Source organism: Xyrauchen texanus, chromosome 38 (assembly GCF_025860055.1).
Source record: "Xyrauchen texanus isolate HMW12.3.18 chromosome 38, RBS_HiC_50CHRs, whole genome shotgun sequence".
Taxonomy (NCBI): domain Eukaryota; kingdom Metazoa; phylum Chordata; class Actinopteri; order Cypriniformes; family Catostomidae; genus Xyrauchen; species Xyrauchen texanus.
The window spans coordinates 29,899,969-29,916,739 of NC_068313.1; the positions used below are offsets into that span (position 1 = coordinate 29,899,969).

A 16,771-nucleotide genomic window follows, 5' to 3' on the forward strand; every position below is an offset into this window, starting at 1 on the left:
TACAGGTACACCAACAAGCACAAAAATCGAGCCAATAACCATTAGCTCACTTTTATTATTGACTATTTAAAACTGACTCAAAAACACAACTAAATACAAGCACAATCAACTATTAGTCCTCATATCTGGGCTCGGGCTTGTTCAAATACACCTGCTACCACTTCCAGCATCATATCAGTTCATTCTGATATTCTCCGCACCCCTAAAGAGTTAAGATAGGACAACAAAATCACTGTACTACTATTATTTGCTCAATCGATCACACCCATCCCACTATCCAAGTGCTATGAAACCTTTTTTACAATAAATTCTCTTAGCTGACCAGTATTTCGCAATATGTGTCAACAACAAACATAAGCATAATATCGCCAAAAACAAAATATGACGAAGAATGTGAAAATTAAAATGTTATTTACAGTAAAAAGAACATAAATATTGTTTCTCACCCACAATTATCATATCACTTCTGAGGACATGGATTTAACCATTGGAGTCATATGGATTAATTTTAAACTGCCTTTATGTGCTTTTGAACCTTCAAAATTTTGGTCACCATTCACTTGCAATATGAGGACCTGCAGAGCTGAAATATTCTTCTAAAAATATTTTTGAGTTCAGCAGAAGAACGTCATATACATCTGGGAAGGCATAAGGGTGAGTAAATTAGAGATTTTTCATTTTTTTGTGAAATATTCCTTTAAATAAAAAGAGACGGTAAACTTGGTCGGTTTTCTTCTTATTCAGAACAAGCATAAAATTAGGGGGTCGCTTTAGCCGGAAAGCATGAAGCACCTGAATAGAAAGGAAGTTATCATATTTAAATCCTATAGGGTAAACAAACACTTAAGAACAACTATTCCAAAGGATTTCCCTAATCCATGCTGAAATCCAAGACTAACTGCCACAACTTGGATGAGTTCATAAAACTAAATATATATTCTAGAAAATATGGCTGTCAGCACTTTTCATGCAAAAACCTTTAGACCACACCCACAAAAGGGTCAATAATGAGGTGAAATACATCTTTGATCTAATGGTGTTTACTTGTTTTTAATAATTTCTTCAGATTCAAGCAACTCTTCCAGAAAGGCAACATCACTTGTGATGAATTAAAATGTCATTATTTTAGAAAGCATTTCCAACCTTAATCCAAAATCCCTTGCACTACAGATGCCTCTTACACAACAGGACTGAAACCTAGATACAGTTAGATCAGTTGTCCTTGTCCATATTAAGAGTTAAATCTATATTCAAATACTTTTTAAAGACACAACCCTGTAGAAAAAAATGTCATGTTTAACCATTCATTCTCGTGGCAACCTGATGCCTATGAACTGAAGTGAAGGATAATTTCAATTTCCATCCACATAAAGGCATGGACTAAGACAGAACTGAACTTCAGTGGTAGTGATTCAAAAGCCTTCACATGTTTAATCATCTACCTGAACAATGCAGTCAACAATAATAGATCAGGCTGTCTGGCCATGTGCTAGATTATCAGCATGATGCAGTGCAATTTAAAGGATACATTTGTCAAGTTCTCTGCTATAAGGAGGACAACACAGACGGAGTGCACCCACCCATATTAGCATGCTTCTAGTCTACTTTCCCCTCTGCCACATGTCAGCTATGTGTCTCTATGACTATCCAGCTCTTCCACATGCTCTACCGAGGTTTATTTGATCTAAAAGGGCCTCTCATTTCTTCTAGATAAAACTAGTAGTTGCCAAAGCAGGACAAGAATATGAAAAGAACAATGGTCTGCTAACAGGTAGCAGGCAGTCGACAATTGTTACACATATGCTGTTATTGTTCTTTAAACCCAAATACCCACCCTAAATTACATCCCACCCCAAGCACCCATCTAGACAATAAACAACCATCAAGCCTGTTTAACCGCAGACAACCACCCCCAACCCCCAAGAACACACTAAATCCACCCACCCCTATACACACATTATACATCCTAAAAACACACACACACACACACACACACACACACACACACACTACCCCCTTTGAGCTGACATTAGGTATCCTAACAGCTGGGCAAAGTAATCGGCCACTGCCCTGATTAATAATAGGCTGTGTTTTAAAACCTAGTGAACTGCCAACACAGACAGCATTGTTGGGAATCATTCGTTTAGAACGTTCGAGTCGAACATTTTGATGACATCATAAATGCTGTCTATGTTTATTTACATCGCGCTACATTTTGATATCCAGACAAACAGCATGTGAATGAGGCACAGACAGACAGTCAGACACACAGACAGGAGGGTGGCTCACAGGATGCCTGAGCAGGACGTGCACACGAAAGATCCCACGGTCATGTTGGCGTAGGTCGGGCCGCGCTGGTCGCAGTCGAAACACTTTCGGTTGGGCGCCAAACTCGTCATTTCCCTCAGTATCTTCAGGTGCTTTTCCTCCTGCTTTCGCTTCGCGCTCGCTGCCATGGCCGAAGCCGTTAATATAACGTTGATAAATAATAATAATATAATAAAATTCAATAAACGTACGAGTCCCAATAGCATGCAAACGACACAGTCCCTTTAAAATAGGTCTTGGAACATCGAAAGACCGGGAAGGGGGACAAGACGGGCCCGAGTTCTTCTGAAGGTCTTCACGTTTAAACGAGAACAACGGGCGAAAAGAGCTATAGTTGAGAGGAGGGTCCTAAAGTGAAACGCTTTAACGACCAGCCTGCCCACTCTGCTTTCACTGCTCCTCAAATTCTAGCCTGTCCACTCGGCAGTGACTTCTGAACGACTCAATGCATGCGGTTCATCGTGACGGCCAGCAGAGTGCAGACTAAAAATAGTAAGGGCTCACGGGATGAGATACTATAAGGATCGGTGCTAAAACGGTTCATAAAACTTATCATCTTATAGAAAACAATACAAATATTTGTTTAAAAAAAATAAATAAAAAATTTATGTATGGATATATATTTGTTCAAAATTGGCGCTTAGAAATGAGGGGAAAAAATCGACAGCCTTGTCTAAAACATGTGTAGACAATTTGACAAACCTATTCGCAGAGGAGCGAAAAGTCTGGAAAGGGAAAGCGGGTAACTAATCCTAGTTTGACACCAACGAGCACGTGATAACCTTCAAGCCCCGCCCAACTGACGTTCTATATGTGACGCGCCCTCTAGAGAAAAACATGCGCGCAACACATTAAACTCAGCAGCAGCCATAAATCCAATTCTCTGCACGAGTGACCTAATTCGGTGGATTTCGTTTGCTGCGAAAGAAATCGACTTTATTTTAAATCGGCATTATGCAAATGTATAATGTGCTTAATAAGAAGTAACAAACGACAACGTGAAAATTAAAGAAAGTTCTATATTTTGCATAGGCCTGATCAGTGTTATTATAGTTTTTTATTTAGTTTTTATTTCTATTTTATATTCAATTTGTCATTACAATTTAGTTTACGTTAGTTTTAGTTTATTATAGTTAATTTCTTTATGGCTGCTAAAGTGGAGTGTTTACTGGTGTAATTTAAAAAGGCAAACATCATAAAATTTCTCAGAGCAGTCTTGTGTCACCTCTGTCTAGTGGTATACATGTTTAATATGGATTGTAAATGTTGCCAGTTTTATAATATAGGATGAATATGGGTAGGACATTTAAGCTTGAACCACATTGCATCCATATGTATTTCCTTAAATTATTATAAATCATTACTAAACTAATATTTGTTAAGGACAGTTAAAGGGACAGTTCACCCAAAAATGAAAGTTCTCTAATCATATACTCACCCTCATGATATTCCAGTTTTGAAATGCTTACTTCTGCTGAGCACAAAGATTTTTAGAAGATTTTATCTCTGTTGGTCCTTACTATGTATGTCAATGGGGGCCAACATTTTGAAATTCCAAAAAGCACATAAAGGTGGCATAAAAGTAACGCTTACAACTCCAATATCAATATTTAAGTCCTTTTTTTACTGTAAATCTTGACATCAGCAGTCTGCTTGGCTCATGATCATCAAATCATGATTTCAAGCTTAATTATATTTCCCAGTGCCATGCAGCACTCTGTGAACTGTTCTAGTTAGTGTAATCGAGCTTGAAATCATTATCATTCCTGTAGACTGCAATTGCAATATTTATAGTAAAAAGGAGTTATATTTTGGTCTGCTCTCACCCAAAACAGAATAGATTATTTCAAAAGACATGGATTAAACCATTTATGGATTACTTTTATGCTGCCTTTATGTGCTTTCTAGAGTTTCAAAATGTTGGACCCCATTGACTTGTACTGTATGGACCTACAGAGCAGAGATATTCTTCTAAAAACCTTTGTGTTCAACAGATGAAAGAAAGTCATACGCAACTGGGATGGCATGAGGGTGAGTAAATGATGAGAGAGTTTTCGTTTTAGGGTCAACTATCCCTTTACATTTTTTGAGGGTTTAAATTGATGATTCTTCTTGGGATGTGGCAGAGCTCATTTTATGACCACTAGTGGTAAAAGCAATAGTAAAGAAAATGACAGAAATTTTATGTCAATTTTGTTAAGGTTATATATATAAAAAAAATAAAAATAAACAATGTTAACAATGTTGTGAAAGTGTATTAAAACATAAAACATAACAAATTAATTCCAAATACTTTGTAGATACTTTCTAGAAAATGTTTTTTCCTTTCCCACTTCACCAGTACTGTTAAAAAAAAATCAGAGATTTGGTCAAAAGAGGGTCTTAAAAAGTTCTACTTCCCAGTATTGATTATTTCTTCTAATTTTTATTTATTTTTTTGCCTTTGACTATGGTAGAAGACAATCTAAGCTTTTTTCAAATGTATAATGTTAAGTTATGTGAAGACAGAAATATTGAGTGATGGAAAACTTGAAATTGTAACTGTTTTAGTTTCGATTTGACCATAATCCTTTCTCACGGGGGTAAAAAAGAAAGAAAACTTGTAAAGACCATATAAAACTATATGCATTATATATAAAATGTTTACATGGATTTTAGAAGTACTTGCCAGATTTTCCTACTTTATGGTTAGTGAATAAGTGCTTTGAAATATTGCTGATTAGCCAGAAAATTCGAAGATCTGCATGTAATTATTTGAGCGACGTAAACTGTGAATAACCAAATAAGCAGAACACATCAAAACTGGTCTCCATGATGACTTGAAGACAAACTTTCAGAAGATATCTTTTGTTCAGAAACTTTTTTTTTATTAACAGCCAAGGTTTAACATTTACATAAACAGTTTACAGCAACAGAAAGAAAAAACATTTAATTGATCAACTTGCACATGCCAAACAGACGGATTGATCTCAAGTTAGATGTATTGGATTTTGAATTGTTTAACACTAAGAATAGGCAGTCTATCATGACCATAGTCTGTGAACCCTCCTGTGTATTCATGGTCACATTCAGGTGATTCACAATAATGATCTGGTTGACGCTGTCAAATATACAGAATACATTCTGGGCTGGCACCTTCAGAAATCTTCAGCTGGAAAATAATCTGAAGCAGCTGCATTGCTATGATACAACATTGACCCCTGGAATCGTGAGTCAGTGTGGTTTAAACACTACTTTGAGGGAGGAGAGGGTGTGATATAATTTATCCACTGCTGAGAGCCTGTGTGCTTGGGTTCTGAAGTTGCTCACTGGGGGTTGTGAAGTCCCACGGTCTGCGGTTCTCTTTGTAGCCATATAAGTATCTCAAAGCAACACGTGCTGCTTCCTCTTCGGCTGCCAAGACTGTTTCACCAGGACCCTGAGCCAGCAGCTTACGGTCACTGATGCAAAAAATAAAGAGACAAAAACACTTGGAATTTTAAAAATCAATCCAAGACCTAAGCTTAGAAGAATAATGATTGTTTGCCACAGCAGTGGGTCTAAAATTGTGTTCTGGAGGAGAAGAATTCAGATGCAACCCTGAAACGACATTTGAGATTGACTGCCTCCATTAATAAACTAGAAATTTACTAGGGCAGGATAAAAAATATTCTGTAGGAGAACTAACAATCTAAAAACAACTTAAGTAGCATGTAGTAAGACAATTATTTCTAAATATAAATTCTGTTACCACTTTGGTATATGTAAAATAGGCAACATACATTTAAATGTTACAACTATTTGCCTAATATAATATCCAAATTGCATCGTACCTGTAGAGCCCCACGAAATAAAGTGGTAGGACGGTACTGGCACCAGCGGACCGGATGAGTCGGGGCTCAGGTAGAGCCATACCTTTTCGTGTCAACTCTTTCACCAGCAGTCCCATGGGATCAACCACTTTCCACATGTCAAACAAATCTTTCCCTATCAGCTGAGTCACCAGGAAATCCTGCAAAATCACACCCACAAAACAATTACAAAACACAACACAAAATTAACTTTTGTGCAAGAACAATAGTGTCATAGTGCTAAAGATATATAAGTGCTATAAATCTTTGGTTACCTGGGTAGCTCAGCAAGTAAAGACACTGACTACCACACCTGGAGTCGCAAGTTTGAATCCAGTGCGTGCTGAGTGACTCTAGACTGGCTTCCTAAGTAACCAATTAGTCTGGTTGCTAGGGTGTGTAGTCACATTGGGTTAACATCCTCGTAGTCGCTATAATGCAGTTCTCACTATAGGTGAGGCACATGGCGTGTTGTGCGTGTTTCCGCAGAGAATAGCGTGAAGCCTCCACTCGCGCTTCGTCTCCGTGGTAATGTGCTCAACAAGCCACATGATAAAATGCATGGATTGACTGTCTCAAACATGAGGAAACTGAGATTCATCCTCCACCACCAGGATTGAGGCGAGTCCCTATGCCACTCTGAGGACTTGAAGCGCATTGCGAATTGGCCATGCCAAATTGGGGAGAAAAAAATAAAATAAATGATATATATATATATATATATATATATATATATATATATATATATATATATATATATATATATATATAGATATATATATTATACACACACACACACAACCGGTTAAAAGTTTTGAAACTCTACTCTGAAATGTTTCATATGATCTTAAAAATCTTTTGATCTGAAGGCGTATGCTTAAATCTTTGAAATTAGTTTTGTAGACAAAAATATCAATTTATTTCATCATAAAACTAAAATGTAATAATAATAAAAAAGGACATAGATGGGAACTCCTTCAATACTGTTTAAAAAGCATCCCAGGGTGATTCCTCAAGAAGTGAAAAAATGTCAATAGTGCATGTCTGCAAATTCTAGGCAAAGGGTGACTACTTTGAAGATGCAGAAGTTTTGTACAAATACAGTTTTTATTTATTTTTGAATTTGTTTATTCACAACATAATTCCCATAGTTCCATTTATGTTATTCCATAGTTTTGATGACTTAACTATTATTCTAAAATGTGGAAAAAAAAATGTTTTTAATAAAGAATGAGTATTTCAAAACTTTTGGCCAGTAGTGTAGTTTGGGAGAAGATGAACCAGACAGGTATCAGACAGTCCTAAAGCTGCATGTGGGACAGAACAATATGCATCCTTTACAGTGGTGTAGCAGTGGTCCAGTATATTTCTGTCTCTGGTGGGGCATGTGATGTGTTGTATTTTGGCAGTTCATGGGTGAGGTTAGCTTTATTAAAATCTCCCAGAATAATTATAAGAGTCTGGGTGTTTTTGCTCTGTGTCTGTGATGTGATCAGCCAGTTGCAACACTGCATTCACGAATGCTTGTGGCAGGATGTACACAGCCACTAGAATAAACGAGGAAAACTCTGCGGCAAGTAGAAAGGCTTATAGTTGATAAAGAGCTCATCTAAATTAGGACAGCACATCTTCTTCAATGCTGTTAGATCTGCACACCAACTTTCGTTGATGTAAATGCATGTTCCACCACCTCTCGTTTTTTACAGATGATTCCGAAACATGATCCGTTCTGAACAGCCGGAAGCCCACCAGATGTAGCACGCTGTCCGGTATGCGTTTATTCAGCCAGGTTTCCATGAAACGAAGAGAAGTATAGTCAGAAAAGTCCTTATTTGTTTGAGTTAGCGGAAGCAGTTAGTCCGTTTTGTTTGCGAGGGAGCAGACATTCGCCAGATGAATACTCGGCAGCAGAGTCCTAAAGCCATGTTAACGAAGCTTCACAAGCTCGCCGGCTCGCTTCCATCACTTGCATCTCTTGGAGCACTTGTAGAACACCGATGTGCCTCACATTAAGATGTCTAATAAAATGTCAGAATAATCAAACACAGCAAAAAAATTATCAGGTACGCTCAGCCGAATATTCAGCAGTTCATTCCTGGTGAAACTGATTGGGAGTGACAAAAAATATGACACAAACAAAAGTAGAAAAAATGCTAGAGAGCTCCACACCGAAGCAGCCATCCCTGGTGCCATCTTGCAGGACAACAAAAAAATACAAAATTATGTCAACATCATCAACCCTATAGTTACTCCTGTACTAAATGACAATATACTTTCCATGAGTGTAGCACTCTTCTGGAAACATAATTTTTTCATCATGACTGGAGATCAGTTTTTATTGATGTTACAATTGTTATTAATGTACCTTGAATGGGACAACAGCATGAAGGGTTAAAGAAAAAAAAAAAAATTCTCATAAATTATTCACCCCCTTTCTTTTTTCTGCAGAACAGAAAGATTTTTCTCCAAAAGGCAGTATAAAAGTAATTCATAAGTCTCCAATGTTTAATCCATGTCTTCAGAAGCAATCCAATCAATGTTGGTTGAGAACAGACCAAAATATAACTCCTTTTTCACAAAACATCTTGGCATCAGCAGTCTCCTTGGCAATCATTATTTCAAGCTCGATTACACTAGTGCTATGCCCATGCATCAAGCAATAGGAACTGTAATCAAGCTTGAAATCATGATCGTGCCAGGAGACTGCATTGGCAAGATGTACAGGGAAAAAGGAGTTATATTTTGGTTTGGTCTAACCCAAAACTGATCGGATCGCTTCAGACATTGATTAAACCACTGGAGTCACTTTTGTCCTTTTTGAAACAAAAAGTTTTGGTCACCATTCACTTTCAATGTAAAGACCTACAAAGCTGAGGTATTCTTTTAAAAATCTTCATTTGAGTTCAGCAGAAGAAAGAAAGTCATCGTCCAAACGTAAATGATGTAAGTATCTTACCCTGATGAAAAGCCCTGCTCTGATAGACCCACTGCTCTGCTCCAATGCACCAATCACAGCAAAGAAAGTTCCCTGCATAATGTCATCTGGAACAGGAAACTCTGCACTCATCGTCAATTCCTCCACTGCAAGGTTCCGTGCAACGTAACACATGACCTCTGACCCCATTAGGTGACCTACAATGGCTGCCACACCCTCCTCAGGTAAGCTGGGATAGTTACCCCCACACCAGTCACAAAGGAAACCCTGTCCATATTAAAATAATACATGTAATTTTTCCAAAGCAGTAATTCAATCTTTATTATGAAAATAATGGCACATGTTTACGATTTATTATATTATGCAAAAACTTTCATGAAAATGGTTCTCAATAAACATCAGGTTAGCAGTAAGCACATCAACCCAGTATGCAGTCTCACTAGTGTAAACTTTTGACCATGTGCCCGCAGTTCGCCATTGTCTTTCACGTTGAGGGCTGTCGTCTCCGCGTCGAGCCCCAACACCCGTCTCCTCTCCTCCTCAGATTGCAGATAGCAGGGGTTTACAAACGCTGTCTTCAGAAGCTCCAAAGAGAAACTCTCCTGCAGTCTGGTACCAAATGCCTCCACCTCAGCGTGGTAGTCAAAGTTTGGCTGCTGAGAGCTGATGTAAAGAGAAAGACAAAAGGGTTATTAGTTAAAAACATAATGAAACTTAACTTCACATGCAATCTATAGTTTGTTTCTCCAAAGCAGATTTAGGATTTGCTCTTAATTGTTGATATTGTCTTTGATTGAGAAAATGCCTTAATATATACATAAGAATGATTAGTCAACTACATACTCTATATCTGGCGGATGGATGGATGGATGGATGGATGGATGGATGGATGGATGGATGGATGGATGGATGGATGGATGGATGGATGGATGGATGGATGGATGGATGGATGGATGGATGGATGGATGGATGGATGGATGGATGGATGGATGGATGGATGGATGGATGGATGGATTACACATTTTAGGGTTGCAACGGTATGAGATTTTCACGGTACGATAACGGTCTCAGAAACTATTACGGTATTACACAATTATTATTATCATGTACAATGCCCTTAAAAGAGTGAAACAAAGTTTTTTTGTTTTATTGTTGTTGAACAAACGCTTTAAAAAAATTGTTTCAAGTTTCAATTATAATAAATGAATGTTTGTGTAAAAAAGGTATCCCTTTTGAAAATAAAAATAAAATAAGAAAGCTAACAGAATTATAATATTAAACCAAATTATAAATATGATAAAAAATGACATGTAAACTAACATGCTTCAGTTCTATAACATGTTATAGTAACATGTTAGCAAAGCATGTTATATTAACCACTAAATGAAAAATAACATCAGCTGAGTGAGCTTTTAAAGTAATGCCCTATGATTATTAACAATTAACATATAATGTAGACTGCTCCTGTCTGTACCTTTAACTCCGTGGTTCTCAACTGGTTTTGCTTCAGGACCCAGATTTTACATTGGAAATCAAGTGGCAACCCACCATAGTAAAAACATAACCTTTATTTAATGTATCCTGGGTCGCATTTCCTTTTATGTTGCATAGTTTATTTAATGGTTTTCAAGTACAAGGAAATGCATCAAATGAAATTATTTTTCATATATTACAGAAAATCCGCGACCCTGTACACAGGATAAGCGGTTGACGATGGATGGATGGATGGATATTACAGAAAATGATGTCGACTTTAGCCAATCGACTTAGCAACGAAACTTTTAAATTGTGCCTTCCTAGAAAGTCTGCACACCACCAGGCTCCCACTGTACTGCCTGCCCAGGCTCTGACTTCCTAAACCCAGCAACAAGCAGCCTAGTCAGCAGCTGCCATGTCTAAGAAACCCAACAACCCAACCCCGTCCGATTCCAAAAGAATGTGGTCTGCCTGATCTACAAGTTTGGGGGGATTTTAGTCCACGTTCACGGGTTACCAGCCCCATGGATGCAAATTTGGATTTTCCCATCCTTACTCCCAAAAGAAGGATACTCTCATTCACTGGGGTCAGCTCCTCCTCACCCATAGGTTCCCATCTAGTGTTCTGTTGCATAGCACCAGTTCAAGTGCATTCCTATGCGAGTCATGTTTACCAGCGTGTTCAACGAGTGTTCACACTGCAAAGAGACTCAAGTGTCAAGCACTCAAGCAGTGTCATCACACAGTTTGCACAACACCATTCCCACAATCCCAATAAAGGCTTCAGCCAATATGTGTGTGAAAATAAAGATCAAAAAGGAAGCGAAAAAAATCAGCTGAGTGTGGACAATTCTCAGCAGCCCCACATGCCTCCCCCAAGCTGTCTGCTAGATGGCACCATTGTATCACAAATTACCATGATTGCAGCTCAATGCAATGCCCCAGCTCAGGTGTGCATGCTCAAAAATCCCATACAAGCCTGGCACGCTGTGTAGGCACGGCTACAGGCTTAAGTTTGCCATGAAACCCCCACGTTTCAGCTGTGTAATTTTCTCACAGACGAACGAGAGCTCTGCTCCACTTTTGGAAGAGGAAATTTCTTCTCTTCTAGAGAAAGGGGCAATTTGAGAAGTTCCCCCAGATCAATGTCAATGGGGGTTTTATTCACGTTATTTTCTAATTCCAAAGAAGGGTAGTTCATGACACCCTATTTTTGATCTCAGAGGGTTGAACAGACATTAGAGAAAATACAATTTCAAGATGTTAACAAACATACAACACTCTCTCTCGTTCAATATACATCAGAACGTTTGGTTCACATCAGTTGATCTGTATTTTGTCTGTGTGTGGAAGCAGGATAAAAACCATTACGCCTAGCGGGGCTGAAAATTCGGACATATATAGATGATTGGTTAATCATAGCCAATTCAAGGGAGAAAGAAGTGGAAGACACACAACTAGTGCTCTCGCACCTTGCATCACTGGGTTTCAGAATAAATCTGAGCAAGAGCTATTTTACTTCATCCCAGAATGTAACTTTTCTGGGACTGGAGCTGAATTCTAATGGATTCTCTCTTACAGTTCAAAGAGGGTGCGAGTGTGCAGTATTGCATTTAGCTCAGACTACAGGGCCTTATGGCATCAGCCATCCAGGCTGTGCACTTGGGGCTTTGAGAATGAGAGCTTTCATAAAATGGATTTTGTCTCATCATCTCAGTCCCCTACGCAATCTCAGTTGAAATGTTATGGTGCTATTCTTATGAACCACTATCTTAGAAATTATAAGGATGGAAGCAACCTGATGCTCACTGTATCCCTCTGCCATTAAAGCCAGAATCGAAACCTTCTTTCCGTCACTAAAAACCTTTCAATTCTTTTTTGATTTGAATTATTTGTGAGGTACTAGCACTCTTTTTGCCATCAAGCTGGTCCTATTGCAAGAGTATAGTGTTAACCACAGCAGTGGTTTTTATACTTTTCCTTATTAAATAAGGTTCAGGTGATCACCTAATCAGTACCTCATAAAGTAGAATGAGTTGTGCTTGTTTTGGAATTCAACAGACACTGGAATGAAATGGCTGCCATACATGTTGAGATGCTGATTTAAGAGAAATCTGGAGTGGTCTCTTAATATTTTCCAGAGCTATGTGTGTGTGTGTGTGTGATATATATATATATATATATATATATATATATATATATATACACACACACACACACACACACACACACTTCTATTTTTAGACCAAGATTTTTTTTTACATTATATAAAATAGATTTTTAAAACTATCACCAATTAATCTGTAATTGGTGTAATTGGTCTGTAATTGGTCTTTTCCACCACCTTAGTTTAGGTATCTGCAAAATCTACTATTTGTCAAACTCTACTTTGTATGCTATTTGAAAAGTAATATATAATTATTTGACATTTTTTTTAAAACATTCTCACTAAACAACATCAACTTTTCACACAAAACTGCCAGCTTGATCTCATGAAATATATGAACATGACAACATTTTTGCAATTCAAAATTTACGTACTGCATAACACATTTCACTGTGATACTGCAGCCAAATGTCCATCCGGAAGTGCCAAAAGTGAGTAAAATGGTGTTGTATTCAGACGAGGTTTTAAGGTGAATTTTAGATAGATGTTTTTAAAGCATACCTCCCTAAATGTGTTTTTTTTTTTTTGTTGGGCTGAACCTAATCAATAGTGTTTTAAAATATAAAAAAAAATATAAGTAAAAAAAAAAATGTAAATAATCACACCAAATAATTGAAATACCAATCTCCATGATTTTCTTTCAAAAATGTAAATTGCTATGGCTACCGTTAGATCTCTGATGGTAAAAATGCAATAAAATAAATAATTTCATTGAAAAAAAAAAAAAAAAAAAAAACATGCATTCTCATAACAATAGTATGCTTTGCTACAATTAGAAAGATCCATTAAATTGATAGGAAAATCATAAACACAAGGTACATATACACTCACCTAAAGGATTATTAGGAACACCTGTTCAATTTCTCATTAATGCAATTATCTAATCAACCAGTCACATGGCAGTTGCTTCAATGCATTTAGGGGTGTGGTCCTGGTCAAGACAATCTCCTGAACTCCAAACTGAATGTCAGAATGGGAAAGAAAGGTGATTTAAGCAATTTTGAGCGTGGCATGGTTGTTTGTGCCAGACGGGCCGGTCTGAGTATTTCACAATCTGCTCAGTTACTGGGATTTTCACGCACAACCATTTCTAGGGTATACAAAGAATGGTGTGAAAAGGGAAAAACATCCAGTATGCGGCAGTCCTGTGGGCGAAAATGCCTTGTTGATGCTAGAGGTCAGAGGAGAATGGGCCGACTGATTCAAGCTGATAGAAGAGCAACTTTGCCTGAAATAACCACTCGTTACAACCGAGGTATGCAGCAAAGCATTTGTGAAGCCACAACACGCACAACCTTGAGGCGGATGGGCTACAACAGCAGAAGACCCCACCGGGTACCACTCATCTCCACTACAAATAGGAAATAGAGGCTACAATTTGCAAGAGCTCACCAAAATTGGACAGTTGAAGACTGGAAAAATGGTGCCTGGTCTGATGAGTCTCGATTTCTGTTGAGACATTCAGATGGTCAGAATGTCAGAATTTGGCGTAAACAGAATGAGAACATGGATCCATCATGCCTTGTTACCACTGCAGGCTGGTGGTGGTGGTGTAATGGTGTGGGGGATGTTTTATTGGCACTAAGGGGCCTAAAGTGTGCCAAGTGGGCATCGTTTAAATGCCACAGCCTACCTGAGCATTGTTTCTGACCATGTCCATCCCTTTATGGCCACCATGTACCCATCCTCTGATGGCTACTTCCAGCAGGATAATGCACCATGTCACAAAGCTCGAATCATTTCAAATTGGTTTCTTGAACATGACAATGAGTTCACTGTACTAAAATGGCCCCCACAGTCACCAAATCTCAACCCAATAGAGCATCTTTGGGATGTGGTGGAACGGGAGCTTCGTGCCCTGGATGTGCATCCCACAAATCTCCATCAACTGCTAGATGCTATCCTATCAATATGGGCCAACATTTCTAAAGAATGCTTTCAGCACCTTGTTGAATCAATGCCATGTAGAATTAAGGCAGTTCTGAAGGCGAAAGGGGGTCAAACACAGTATTAGTATGGTGTTCCTAATAATCCTTTAGGTGAGTGTAGAGTTCACACAAGGGTACAAGGTACACACAAGGTACATATAGAATTCCAAAATTTGCAATTACAAGAATGCACAGACATATACAGCTTGAGAGGGTATAAAAATATCATAACCCAAAAACGTCTAAGACACCAAATGTGATCTGATCATCACATTTATATCTAAACTCACTGGCTGTTTCTCAAAACCTACTGAGCTGTCTAAGCAGCATTTTTGGCCATCATAATGCATGATGATCAGAAGTACAAAAGTAGCCCAGGCTATATATATCATATGATGTTCAAAAATGCTCTCTAGGTAGGCAACTGAAGAAGTCCCGAGACCCATTACCTTATAAATATGTAATTTCTAACTAAATAAAGGAAATTATTTACTAAATTAATAATCGACGTGATCCAATAAATGCAGCCATTAGTAGATATATTCATACTGTATGTGATAAATGTACTTTCAACACAGCAGTTGAAGATATTGAACATTTCGTTTTTTTATTGCCCTTTCTCTATTTCTTTAAAATGGACATGTAACATGCTACATAAAATGTAACAAATCTTTCAATTTAACCATATGATATTTTACTTAATTTACAAAACCCATATTGTTCTGAAAAACAAAAATCACATCATTAATCTTTTAGATATTTTAGTTTTTGTGAAAGTTTTACATTCACAAGACAAGAGTAACTCAGAATAAAAACATCATATATTACCTTCTGGAACACTGATCTTAAAACCCTTTCAAACATGAGAACACAAAACTAGAAACCTATGAAAAAAAAAAATACAAATTCTAAAACTTTCCAAATTCATTTAACTGCCCAAACATTATTTATTTATGTGTGTGTTTTTTTTAAAATTATTATTGTTGTTGTTATTTTTGTTCTTTGTAGTATTTCACACTCTCTGAACAATATAATTGATTATTAAATGTAATACAAAGTGAACACAGGCAGTGAATATCATGAATGGCCTTGATCTGTTTGACTGACCGTGGCTTTGGAGGTGGAGGTCCCTCCATCTTTCTCTTCCTCTCCATAATGAGCGTGTATGCTTTCACCCATCTTTTCTTCTCTCTGATATGTGTGAGCAGCACTCCTTTACACACATGATGATAACGCAGAGTTAACACACTGCGACTCATTAGCGCCCTGCACGCCGCCATGACAGGTCTCATCTGCCAGTGTTTGACAGACATATGTGAAATATACAGCGCCACCAAGTGTCCGGATGACCAAATTATGTCGGTATACTCTCTTAAAGGCCCTGTGAAATCAAAATGTAATTTAGCTGCTTTTAGTCTATATTTAGTCTATAGTCAAAATCGTTTTCAGAAGGTATAAGCATTTAAAGTAGGTATAAGCAGTCTCTCTCTTCCGGTCTTGACAGCAGTGCCGGAGCTACGGGGTAGCCAGGGGTTGCCATGGCCACCATGGACCGAAGCCTGGCCACCCCATTGGCCACCCTACTCGCAATTGCTGTTTTAGTCATTTTTTTGGTCATTTTTTGGCACAATTTAGTTCTTTAGAGGTGAAATCATCTCTGTACAAATGTACAAACTTAACATATGCAAACACCAAGGTTGCCAAACCTCTCTGTCCCGGGTGTCATTGTTTCCATATACTATAAAAACATACAGTAAGTTTCAGAACTCAAAGCTTCCTCCTCTCTGCAAAAAGAGCATTTGTTGAAACAAAACTTCCAAAACGACTCATTCTATACTTCCTCCACATTCTCTACTTCCTCCACACTGTGTTAGACATTTGCAACTGACCACCTCCACAACAACACATAAACACCTACTTTATCTTATCACTTCCATAACCAATTAGAAGTGAGCAGTGAGATAGCCAGGAGAGAGCAGGTCAGTCATGTGCAGAGAGACTATCATAACAATGGCTGTTCACTGTCAATTCTTAAAGGAGAGCAGCACCACAACTGACAGAGGTTCAGAATGAAGGTGGAAAATTATAATGTTTTACAAATATATTA

At 37.9% G+C, this 16,771-nt stretch overlaps 2 protein-coding genes across 10 annotated transcripts in view; both read right to left on the reverse strand.

The window, feature by feature from the left end:
- LOC127631624 (arf-GAP domain and FG repeat-containing protein 1-like) overlaps positions 1-2,769 on the reverse strand; it is a 48,679-nt gene extending 45,910 nt beyond the window's left edge. For 2 of the 8 annotated variants that reach the window (XM_052109893.1, XM_052109892.1), the window contains exon 1: positions 2,290-2,765. In XM_052109893.1, coding sequence (XP_051965853.1) covers positions 2,290-2,534 — 245 coding nt within the window. In that variant the 5' untranslated portion in view covers positions 2,535-2,765. Of the gene's footprint in view, positions 1-2,289 lie in introns of all 8 variants that reach the window. The other 6 variants (XM_052109887.1, XM_052109890.1, XM_052109886.1 and 3 more) reach the window with 6 other exon arrangements.
- A 2,413-nt stretch (positions 2,770-5,182) lies between these two features.
- On the reverse strand, positions 5,183-15,950 carry LOC127631788 (39S ribosomal protein L44, mitochondrial-like). Of its 2 annotated transcripts, none has more exons than XM_052110131.1 (5): positions 15,772-15,950; positions 9,534-9,756; positions 9,115-9,360; positions 6,141-6,319; positions 5,183-5,768 (listed from the first exon to the last, which is right to left on the reverse strand). In XM_052110131.1, exons 1-5 carry the CDS (start codon positions 15,942-15,944, stop codon positions 5,591-5,593), a joined length of 999 nt encoding a protein of 332 aa, XP_051966091.1. In that variant the 5' UTR covers positions 15,945-15,950; the 3' UTR covers positions 5,183-5,590. The 2 variants fall into 2 exon arrangements, with proteins under 2 accessions (XP_051966091.1, XP_051966090.1); XM_052110130.1 differs by lacking the exon at positions 15,772-15,950 and adding an exon at positions 9,937-10,125.
- Positions 15,951-16,771: the final 821 nt, after the last annotated feature.